Here is an 11,605-nt window from a genome sequence, read left to right as displayed (position 1 = left end):
AACTTCTTAACTATCATGCCAGCACATGAGGTTCTACTTTTTTTAAATATACATAAAAATCACTAAAATTATTGAGCTTTTAGTCAAATAATATTGTTTATGTATGTATGTAGAATGATATCAGGTTAATATATATGGAAGTATTTGAACTTGACAAATTATACCTACTTGATACTTAAATTTTTTTCTTGAGCCTAACTAGTATCTAAACATGAAAACCTTAAAGCCAATTTGGTACTTCTTGCAGGTACTTGTTTAATATCGTAAATAAATGTTGATGTGGCACTATTGACTAATATAATAGTAACACGTGATAATCTCAAATGTACAGTTAACACGTTTCATTGTCAATGCCATATAAGTATCACATCAATACATTTTAAAGATGTTAATCAGTTATCTAAAAGAAATACTAAATTAACTTACAATTTTTAAGTTTAAGTATTAGGTTAAAAAGATTTAATACTAAATAGGTATATATATATACCAATAATACATGGAGATTTAAAAATATACATACGAAAAGGAAACAAGTAACAAAAGTAGAATACAATTTGGGGGCAACAGAGAAAAGCGAAATGACGAAACAAGACAGCATCAGCATGTGGGAGTTCGTTTGATTTTTGGCCTTTTTTTTTTCTTAAAAAAAAGAAAGAAAGAAAGCAGAAATGAGTGAAGAGAGAGACCTCAAGCGTAGATTTGCAGATAGAGAACCAACCACTCATAATCCTAATCTTATCCACGTGTCCTTCTCCTTAATCACTGTTTCTAAGTTAGCAAACTCCAGTCCTTTTCTTTTCCCAATTTCAAAATTAATTTGTAAAACAATAAAAAAAAAAGAAGAATCTTTGAAGAGAGCCTCAATAAATTGTAAAACAAGGCCGCTAAAGTATAGGATTTGTAGCGTTTGGAGCGGCCACATATCAGAAACTGCGAAAATTCATTGAGAAATGGCGACAGCTGCATCCTCTTCATCCTCCATGGTAGCCACCGCCGTTTTGATTCCTCGTTTTCCGGCAGCCTCCGTTAGAACTACCGGCTGCAGTGCCTTGCCGCCTCTCCCTCCTCGTGTTTCAACCGCTTCCTTGTCTTTTTCCTCTTCCGTTAAGCTAATCCCAGGTAATCTGCTATTAGGTTCCCTTTTACCACTCACTTCACTTGCATAATGTGCATTCATTTCAATACTTATGAGTTGACTTTCTCTTGTGTTCTTCTACCCATATTTGAAATGGATATGCTATCCGAATTTAACACGGTGATGCAGTGGGTGAGGCCAACTACTTTATTTGTTTTTACGTCTCCTGGCATTGAAATTGGAGTTGAGATTTCAATATATGAAATAGAGCAAAGATTGGGATAGAATTTGAGTACAAGTTTCAAAAAAATCTATTTTTCTTTTCTTTCCTTTTTCACTTTTAAACTTGGAGGGAGCCATGTAAAATGCATATTCAGTAATTGCTTATGGAGAGAACTTCAGATAAAATGTTTTAATTGTTCTTTCTTCCTAATGCATTCAGCATAAATAAGCCCAACAAATTGTTTTCGTTTGGGTTGTCGCATTCTTTCTTTCTTTTTTTTCTTTTATATGCTGAGATTCTGTGCATTTCATAAAAGTCTCTGGGATATGTATGCCTTGGCTTATTACTTTAATCCCTGTCCACTTTTTTTATTTCAAAAACAGAATCCAAGAGGTTTTCTCTGCTGCAGACAAAAGCCTCAGAAGAGACCTCTGTTGATGCTGGTGATCTTTTCGCTGACTTGAAGGAAAAGGTGAGAGAACATGTCCTTTTTACTGTACTACTAACAATTCCAGTCTTTATATCTTCTATATAATCAATTTTTGGAATCAAGTGTTTAATCCAACTGGTTCATGCAACACCCTTAAATGATTGCATCTTATACATCTAAGATTCGGATTCCAATATCTGTAACCCCTTCAATATGCTCAACCCCAGTCTATGGCCACGTTTGTTAAAGGAATAAAATGGTTTATTGCTTTAAAAGCTTCTTAGGCTGAACTGACTTGGCTTCTTTCCAATGTTTACTAGTGGGATAAAGTTGAGGACAAGACCACAGTTGTTCTTTATGGTGGTGGGGCATTAGTTGCTGTTTGGCTATCATCAATTCTTATTAGTGCCATTAACTCGGTCCCTTTGGTAAATGAACTCTTAACGCTACACTTCACTACTTAGCCATGAATTTGCTGCAACCTGTCTTCCCTTTCGATTAGGCTACTCATCCAATCTGAAACAATTTTCTGTGTTAACCAGCTTCCGAAGATAATGGAGTTGGTAGGAGTTGGATACACAGGATGGTTTATCTACAGATACCTTCTCTTCAAGGTAAGATTCGCTAATGAATCTTAGTACCTGATAACCTTGTTCTTTTTGGGTCAGCCATCCTGCGTTAATCATCATTCAAATACAGGCAAACTGTTAAATTGGCATTCTAAGCAAGAACTCTGGGGAGATTTACATGTGCATGAAGAGATAATGATGTATTTGAACCAAATATTCACGAGACCTTTAAATCTTAAAAATTGGCTTATGTTTGAGACATGTATATAATTACTAAAAACCATGTGCTAACAACATCCTAATTTCCTCAGTCAAGCAGGAAAGAACTAGCGACGGATATCGAGGCACTGAAGAATAAGATTACTGGAACTGAATAGATGCCCAACAATGTCATGTTCATTTATTTGCTATCATTATCTTTTTACTCCTTTTTTGTAACCTGTAAAAGACACATCAATATCCTGTAATTGTAGGATTGCTGTGCATGAAATATTGTTTTATTTGGCCTGTTAATGAGATGATACTTGTCAATTTGCTGTGTACGACTATAGCTTCCATCTTATACATATGTATATATATCATGTTAATGTGGAGAAAGTAACCCGTTTCTTCCATTCAAATGTATATTGAATCTGATATGTTTACTTATTCCCTTGGCACAATGCCTATGAATCAAATTCAAGCCGCACAGATAATAAGTAACAAATTCGAGCGTGCATAAGCTTTCTTGATATCTCTCCGTAAATCTGCGGGTCTGCCTAAACTTAAGTTGAACAGTTTTCTCCAAGGAAGGTGGAATCATGACTCTTTTTCCTATATATATGGAGTCCAACAGCGTGAATGTCTCTACTTTCCCTACGGCTAAAGGTACAAGTCTTGGAGAAAACAATAACACGCGTTGTTAAAGCTAAAACTTGTTAAATATTAGAATGTACCTAACCATATGAAAGGGAAAAAGAAAACTTTTTAGAGCTTATCTACATCCTCAAAATCAATATAATTATTGGCAGTGCCATCGTCTTCCCCTTCATTCTCATTCAACTTTGCTTTCTTACGGATTTCGCCCCCGAGCCCCATCAGCCTTGTCATATTGATAATCCCCGAGTCAAGGCTTACAAAGATGTTACATCGCCGGCAGCGATCCAGGCCATCTAACAAAACCTTTTGATAACAGAGACCACCGCAATACTGAGGTAGCGGCTTCCAATACAAATAAAAATCATCTTAAAGTAATTTGCTTAAATACATATAAATAAGTTAACATAGACGTTAATCCACCTCCATAGCCAAACAAACCCATCAACACGATCCTTGAAGAAACAAAAACAAAAGTTTATCCATTTACTTTTACATTGCCTTTGGCTCATTATCTGAGCAGAGCAACAACAAAAGGGGAGTTAGAAGGCAGAAATTCGATGGATCAAACAGGAGTTGGTTAGTGCCTGATGGTTAACTCAGCTCGAAGATGGAGTATACCATTTATGAAGTAAAGACTGTCTTCAGCCATGAAAGATGTCCAGGGTATAGCGAATAAATTCCGGTAGCCAACAGCCTTGCCGCCGGTGAATGTGTAGTTGCCTTTGTATTTGCTAACAAACTCCTCTGTTGGCTTTGACCTTGCTGCAAATTCATAGTCCACTGCAAAACTAACAGAACCCTTTTCCTGCATTCCTAAAAACAACCCGAAGCAATGGAAAGAGCTCTGCTGGTCCATGTTGCAATGGGCTGAGAGGAAGAAACCTTGTCCACCCAGATGGAATGCCTGAGAATAAACTCGTCCAGAAGGGAATAAATTTGCACACTCCTCCCTCTTCAAGTCCAGGTACACAACACATTGCTGACGGGGAAGTTCAAATTCCACCACCTTAACAGGCCGATACTTGTAAGCTCGCTCAATAAAGCGACGGTTCAAGCTGGCAGACTCCTCTGCAGCCAAACTTCGTTGTCTATGTGGAGCTTCAGCCTTGAAAAAAAGGGCCTCAAGCACAAGTTTCGATGAAACCTCATGATCAAAATCATTACTTGTTAACACTTTCTTAAGCTTCCGGCAGGTCATATAAGGGAAGCGAATAAAGCGAGCAAGGCGTGAACCAACCACTTCCCTACGCTCTTCCAGTTTTGGGTACTGAGCCCTTGCCCACTTTAACACGAAGTCATACACAGCATCTTCAGATGCGATTTGCAGATCATCACTGGACAATATTGCCTCAATCCCAGCTAGTGGCAAAGCCATTACCTCTTCTTGGTACCTGGTAAAATGTGCTCCAAAAGCATAAATAAGCATCTACATATGCATGATTTCTACTTTGACTATGCCCAAAACAAGAAGAGGGAGAGAAAGAAAAAGGACAACTAAATTCGCTGCTTGGTCTCTTCTACTGCCATTAACATTAGCTTTCAACTCATCCTTAAGTTTTCCAAGACTATCACAATTAAATCTTTGTAATTTTTCTTTTCGAAAAAGAACATTAAAGCTAGTTGTCCAAGTTAAGAATGCAATTTTTCAGAACATATAGATCCAAGGAGCTCAAAAGAATACTTCTAGGACATGTAAAGATGGAGACTTGAAACTTATTAAGCATCTCAGATTTTTGTCTCACTGGCAGTTCAAACTAGATAAGGTACGTAATCACATCACAAGACTAACAAAACTATCAATGTCATGTCAAAAAGAAAAGGGAGGTCTTGCAGAAGAGCTTACTTGGTAATGTCTTTGTAACGGGCAGCGAGATACTGCTTTGCAGCATCAGTCAATGGTTGGACAGCTTCGGCCATTAATACACTCGAGGGAAGATCCAAATAAAGCAAAGCTGACTCTGGTGTCATAGGCAAATTGCGCAATAGCCGGCTGCAGTATCTCATACAAGAGGCAACCTCAAATTTGTCAGCGGCCATCAGCACATCAAGCAATTCAGGAGCTGTGGTGACAGATAAGTTGTTGCTATACATAAAATTCAAAAGCTCCATGAGAGCAGCTTCCTCTGTATGTCAATACCGTAGAAGTTGTCATTTAACTTAGCCTGCTCACACTTGTTTGAATAAGTAACATAACCAAGAACCATATATTGAAGTTTATGCATACCAGAGGCATTGATTCTTAAGGTTACATGCCGTTGCTCCGACTCCCTCATCCCATTTGAGAAAAGCTACAATTTGTCAATAAACAAGTAAAAGAAACTAATTATCAATAAGAAGAGAGGCGACAAACATTCTTGCAAACTATATTTCAATTCCAGAAACATGACGTCTCTTTTAGTATTTTCTCATGAAAAACTTTTAAAGAGAAACAATCTCTTACCTTGTAGAAGAAGGGACTTTTTGCTGCTAAAATGGGAGAACTGATATGCAATGTTTTAACTCTCAGAACTGTAGAACAATCCATGCTCCAGCTTGATTCATTGCTATTCGCATCCTCATCACCTTCAAAAGATACAAGAAAGATCAGAATGTGTACCATGGAAAATGGTAGTAAATGAACCAAATTGTATGATGTCTAAACAAAATCAAAACCTGATTGTATTTCTTCAACCATTGCCACTGGCTCCTCGTCTTGATTCTCAAAGCCTCCACCATCGTCCATATCAGGCTGGATGTCATTTAACATCTGCTCCTCAGGACATAAACTAAGATCCAAAACTGGAAAAGAAAATCAAAAGCGTTAAAAACCAGGCCACATTACGCAATAGACTACGTTCCTGTACAAGACATATGTAGTCGCAAAGATTCACAGACAGCACAGGGTTAAAAAAAAGAACGTCAGTCAAACACAAAAGCTTATTAACATGTTCATATGTCCAAGTGAGAAAATCTCAACTCTTTAAAATCTACGCCCTAACAACATCGTATCAGGCTCCCATTGACCCCTTTTAAGTTCTATGCACTTAATGTCTTTGTGCATGGAGAGAGGCCGCGGAAGGGGGGGGGGGGACTTAATTTAGGACAAAAACAATTCAGCGCAATCTTTTATTTATAAAATATCAAACAAGTAAATTTAATAACTTGATTATGAATTTGTTCACTTTAACAAAAGTCCACAAAGAACCGATTTTAGAAATTGAAATTAGTAGGTTTGAAATTTAAAATTTTCTTTGATTTTTTCAGCTAACCAAACAGAAGGTATGAGAGAGTTCTAAGAAAAAAAGGAGAAATGAGAAAAAGGGTTTCATAAACAAACCGGTTTCCTTCTTGATATCCTCTCGACGCCTTTTGCGGTGGCGAGCCCAGTCGGCGATGCTGGTGCAACCCTCTCCATCGGGGCGGCACTGAGGGGGCCCACCCATAATCTCAATCCGAAGAAGTCTATCGGAGAAATTACTATCGTTGAAAGCGAAACCGAAATCACCATCGGAGCTAGACGCCCCTCGCGAAAAATCTGGGACCATCTCAGTTCTCGGGTCAAACAGATCCGAATTCAATTGATCTCTCATTGATTCCAATCCCCGCCTAAATCCAAAAAAAGCCGAGGAAATGAGATGGCAAAGAAACGAAACCCTAGAAATTATGAAGTAGAGATTCTTTTCCTAAACTAAAAGGAGGAGGGAGGAGGTGGATTTAGTTTAGGCACCACAATTGCAAACACCCATAATTAAACTGAAGAAAGCTTTGCATTTGCTGCCATTTTGTAGTAAGAATCTGTTTTGAGCTTTCTCGTTTTTCTGTTTCATTTCTTTGGTTTTTTGGTGTTTTCGCACTTTTCTGATATCCGTAAGCGGTTGTTTTACCAACACATTCAGTAAAATTAGAAGAAGGCTGAATCCATTTGGGTGAAAATATATAGATTTTATATTTAAACAACATTTTTATGTAAATCATATTTTGAGAAATAATAATGTTTTTTTCTTAATTTTTTTAAAAAATATCTAATCTAATATATATATATTTATTTATAGCTAGGTTTTTTTACAAAATAGAAAATTTTAGTTACATGGCATAATTGGTTATCCAACATTTGGCAGCATAATACAATGCCACGTGCCATTACAATCTACACAATCAAAATTCCACCCATTTTTATATTCGATAAAAAATACATTAAATGCTGAATATAATAGAAAATTTTATATGAATATTCCAAATAAAGTAAGAAATAAGCTAACATAAAAAATACAGTACAGTGTGAAAAGTCAATTTCCACTGATTTTTCATACTAAAAAAATGCAATTTTATATTACATTAAAAAAAATACATCTTAATGCTGAATATAAAGGCAATTTTTATATCAGTATTCAAAATAAGGTAAAAAAATAAGGTAACATTAAAAATGTACAGTGTGAACAGATAATTTCCACTGATATACTCAAAATAAATTATTTTTAAATATTATAAATATTGGTAATTAATAATAACATCTAAATATTATTTTGATATTAATAATGATGATGTGTCAAAAATTAGAGTATCCACTTGTCACAATCTTAGACCTCCACATAGGATTATTTCCTTAAATATTGTGTACCTTCTAATATAATATACAAATATGATATGGTATATACTAAAAATAAATTAAATTAAATTATTGTTAAATATTATAAATACTAGTAATTAATAATAATATTAATAGCGGTGATGTGTCAAAAATTAGGGCATCCACTAACATAGTTTTAGACCCCTCCATAAAATTATTTCCTTAAATATTGTGTAGATAGTAATATATAATACTAATTTTCTATCTCGTGTGAGTTGTTCATGTGTTTTATAAATTTATTATTTAAATAATAATATATTAACTAAAATTATTGATGAAACAATATTTAAAAGATATAAACAACTTAAATGTATATTAAGTTTTTCTTTTTAGTTGTTGTATGGGTTGAGGAGGGGTTATGGGTAGTTTTAGGCATTGTGTTAATATGATCAAAACCTATAATAAGATTGTTTAAGATAATTATGAGGAAGGAATTTAAAGATAAAATTGTTATAATATGTATATATAATTAGTGATTTAAAATATTAAAAATATATATTATAAGTAAGTTAAGAAATAAATTTTAAAATATTTTTTATTTTTTATTTTAGGAACAAAGTTTTAAATAATATTAAATTTTAGAAAAAAGTTTTAATGATTTTAGAAATAATATATATAATAAATTTTAATTTTAGAAATAAAGTTTTAAATAATTTATTTTTGAATAAAATAAAGTTTGAAATAATGTAAAAGTATAAATTTGATTTATGAAAAAATTAAATAAATAGCTCACTAATTTTTGTTTGTGGTATGGATAATGTTGTAGATAGAAGTGAAATATTTAAAAATTATTACAGCTAAATTGCATAAATATTTTTAAAAATATTTTAAAATCAAATTTAAAGGAAAAATAATTTGACTATCATTAAAATTATTTTCTATTAAACATAATTTAATGCAATATAGTAAATAAGATTTATGAACTTACATTTTTTTTTTGAAATTTTCGACTGGGTTAAAATTAAATTTGAAACAAAACAATCCCTCGGGCTTCAGCCCAACAATCTGAATCCTAAGAAAAAAAACCACAAGAAACAGGCTAATAAACAGTTTAGCCCAATTAAGAAAAAAAACAAGAAAAAGAAAATTCAAAAAACCCCCAGCCGAACGGTACAGTTGTCCTCATAAATTCTACTGACTTTTCTCTGCCCAAGACAACTGAAAAGTAAAAGCAAATCCCCTCAAATCTTTTGCTTTCTGAATGCTTTTACTACGGCATTAACTCTTTCATTTCAATCTTCTTTCCAAATGCCGAACCCCATCGTCTTATCCCTTTTCTTCTACTCTGAAAAACCAAGGCGATTTGGCTCTGATTCATCACAGATCAATCTTGAAGTCTCTCTCACCAGGTACTGCTCCTCTCCTTTATGTAGTGATCTTTTTGCTAATCTATGCGCCTCCACATTTTCAGATCTTGGGATGAAATAGAATCTGGCTTTCTGAAAGAACTCTTTTAAGCTTTGAATGTCACTGATTATTGCTCCAATTTATGATCTGTCTTGACTTCCACTTTGACATTTTGTTATCACTGTTCTTGAGTCTCCTATAATGTCAATAATATGATATCCCAACTGGACCCCTAACCTTGTTGCTTGAAATCCTGCATGTGCTTCCGCTGCAAACGGAGATGCAACATTGTCATGAAGGATCGACTTTGCTTCTATGATCCTACCTTTCTCATTCTTAACAATAAGACCTGATGCAGATCTGTGGTTCTGTGAGTCAAAAGCCGCGTCAAAAAAGATGGACTTATTTGCCCTTCGTACCCTCTGTCTGGGCCTTGCGCTGACTTCTAAGGTGATTATCCTTTCCTTGGTACCTTCCAATTCTGAAATGTAACTTTTAATTTGTTTTGATATATCCCAACTGGTGCTATATTTATCTTCATATATTAGCTTATTCCTACTTGTCCAGATTCCCCACAGCTCTCAACAAAATCCCAAGCACTGTTCATTCGTCCCTACGCTGAAGATCCAGGAAAGCCAACTCCATAAATCAAAATGGTTATTGTTAAGTACCCAGGGGAAATTTAACTAACTCCAAATTTCTTTCACTATAAGGCATCTTTGGAAAACGTGGAAGCTGTCTTCTACTTCCTGACCGCATCTCGGACAACGGTCTTCAGTCATAACTCTTTTCAGCTTAAGAGTAATTCCATAGTGTAATTTTAATTTTTGAAGGCATCTGTAGATTCCATAGTTTCCTGTAAAAGTTTTTAGAATCTGCCTCTAAATAATCATTAGGATCCAGTGTAGACTCCTGTAATAGTTTATAGGCGCTTCTTACTGAAAAAATCCCAGTTGCCTCTCCTCTCCATACTTGGATGTCTTCGTGAATAGTCATTGAGAGCGGGATCTGCAGTATCTTTCTTGCAATATCCGTATTAAAGGTATTGATAATCAAATCTCTGTTCCATGTTCTACTTTCTTCATTTATTCCATCAGAAATTTTTTTGTTGACCAAATACTCCAGGTAAGTGAAGCTAGTTACTTAACGAAGCATTCATGAAGTTCGTTCTCGGAAAATATTTAGCTTTTAAAACTCGGGCTAACAAAGAACTCGGATAATTAATAAGATGCCAACCTTGCTTAGCTAATAATGCTATATTGAACTTATCTAAACGTCTAAAACCTAAACCACCCGATTCTTTTGCTAAGCACATATCCTTCCATGCGCACCAATGTATTCCTTTTTCCCCTTTTTTTTCTGCCACCAAAATTTTGCAATAATACTCTCTAATTCCTTACAAAACGATTTAGGGAGTAAAAAACAAGACATAGCATATGTTGGTAATATAGAGAAAGTAATCATTTAATAATTACGATTATAAAATTATTTTATGATAAATAATATTTATTAACCGAGTTATGGTTGTATTTATTATAAAACATAAGTTGTCATTTTTTTTTCACATCTATTAATAATATATAAATAATCAAAATTATTTTAATATTTTCTCATTATATCTTGATATTAAATAAAATGATTAAAATGTCACTCACACGCTAAAAAAACAAGTGGAGATTGAGTATTGGTACGTCTGAATTTGAATGTTGGATATCACATTTTTATCTAACTACACTTTTGCTTATGGTTGTAAAATCTTGACCCTAATCTTCTCTTTATTGCATATATTATATTATTTGTAACAACAAATTATATGTTTTATTACATGAATATGTAATTTTCACACTCTGTGTTACTAGTATGAATAAAAATCAAAGTTGGAGGTGAATAAAAATCTAATTTATGGGTAACAAAATATAATATCCTGAAAATTATTATTGTAATATTTCGAAAATTACTACAGTAAGAAAGTAGGTATCCTTAATATAGTAAAATAAGGAAATAAAGTGACAAAAAGGGAAATTTTGAGTTATGGCAACATTGAGAAGTATATTACGATATATTAATTCAAGAAAGGATTAAATCGCAAAAGTGAAAAAAGTTTTGTTGATTAAGAGTAAATACTCAAAATTTGAGGGGTAAAGTGTAAATATGAAAAAGTTGAAGGACTAATGGTGAAAATATTTTAAGGGTGGAATAATTTAGAAACTAAGGAAAATGGATGAATTAGGATTAAATTGAAAAGGTGAAGAATTTTGAGGGACTAAATTATAATTTTATCAAATTAAGTGATGACTCAAGGATGAAATTTTTAAAGATTATAAAGGGCAAAATGATCAATTAAAAGAGAGAGAAATCTAGAAGGCAATGATGATGTTAGAGATATTTTAGATTAATTAAATAAATATTAGTTTATTAATATTTTAATTTGATTTTTAAATAATATTTTATTATTTTATTATTATTTTATTTAGTCTATATATAAGAAAAGGAAGAT

The 11,605-nt window shown here is 33.6% G+C and overlaps 2 protein-coding genes and 1 long non-coding RNA gene across 3 annotated transcripts; 2 read left to right on the top strand and 1 right to left on the bottom strand.

The window, feature by feature from the left end:
- The first annotated feature begins 511 nt into the window (after nt 1–511).
- On the top strand, nt 512–2,828 carry LOC107924157 (protein CURVATURE THYLAKOID 1A, chloroplastic). Its single transcript, XM_016854465.2, has 5 exons — nt 512–1,119; nt 1,682–1,770; nt 2,049–2,156; nt 2,271–2,342; nt 2,609–2,828. Exons 1-5 carry the CDS (start codon nt 951–953, stop codon nt 2,672–2,674), a joined length of 504 nt encoding a protein of 167 aa, XP_016709954.1. The 5' UTR covers nt 512–950; the 3' UTR covers nt 2,675–2,828.
- A 688-nt stretch (nt 2,829–3,516) lies between these two features.
- Nucleotides 3,517–7,144, bottom strand: LOC107924156 (BTB/POZ domain-containing protein POB1). Its single transcript, XM_016854464.2, has 6 exons — nt 6,472–7,144; nt 5,808–5,933; nt 5,596–5,717; nt 5,380–5,443; nt 4,999–5,278; nt 3,517–4,546 (listed from the first exon to the last, which is right to left on the bottom strand). Exons 1-6 carry the CDS (start codon nt 6,722–6,724, stop codon nt 3,733–3,735), a joined length of 1,659 nt encoding a protein of 552 aa, XP_016709953.2. The 5' UTR covers nt 6,725–7,144; the 3' UTR covers nt 3,517–3,732.
- A 1,521-nt stretch (nt 7,145–8,665) lies between these two features.
- LOC107924675 (uncharacterized) lies at nt 8,666–10,192 on the top strand. The gene is made up of 2 exons (XR_001691827.2): nt 8,666–9,558; nt 9,676–10,192. It is a non-coding gene; the product is annotated as an uncharacterized lncRNA (long non-coding RNA).
- The last annotated feature ends 1,413 nt before the right edge of the window (nt 10,193–11,605 follow it).

This window comes from Gossypium hirsutum, chromosome D11 (genome assembly GCF_007990345.1).
Source record: "Gossypium hirsutum isolate 1008001.06 chromosome D11, Gossypium_hirsutum_v2.1, whole genome shotgun sequence".
NCBI classification, from domain to species: Eukaryota; Viridiplantae; Streptophyta; class Magnoliopsida; order Malvales; family Malvaceae; genus Gossypium; species Gossypium hirsutum.
This window is presented reverse-complemented; position numbering and strand designations above follow the sequence as displayed.

What these genes read in the sequence shown, in the direction of transcription:
- LOC107924157 (XM_016854465.2), top strand. Translation starts at nt 951, where the DNA reads ATGGCGACAGCTGCATCCTCTTCATCCTCCATGGTAGCCACCGCCGTT. An exon ending in TCGCTGACTTGAAGGAAAAG is followed by an intron (nt 1,771 to 2,048) that starts GTGAGAGAACAT and finishes AATGTTTACTAG; the next exon opens with TGGGATAAAGTTGAGGACAA. An exon ending in CCATTAACTCGGTCCCTTTG is followed by an intron (nt 2,157 to 2,270) that starts GTAAATGAACTC and finishes TGTGTTAACCAG; the next exon opens with CTTCCGAAGATAATGGAGTT.
- LOC107924156 (XM_016854464.2), bottom strand. Translation starts at nt 6,724, where the DNA reads ATGAGAGATCAATTGAATTCGGATCTGTTTGACCCGAGAACTGAGATG. An exon ending in GGTTGAAGAAATACAATCAG is followed by an intron (nt 5,718 to 5,807) that starts GTTTTGATTTTG and finishes TATCTTTTGAAG; the next exon opens with GTGATGAGGATGCGAATAGC. An exon ending in AAAGTCCCTTCTTCTACAAG is followed by an intron (nt 5,444 to 5,595) that starts GTAAGAGATTGT and finishes GACAAATTGTAG; the next exon opens with CTTTTCTCAAATGGGATGAG.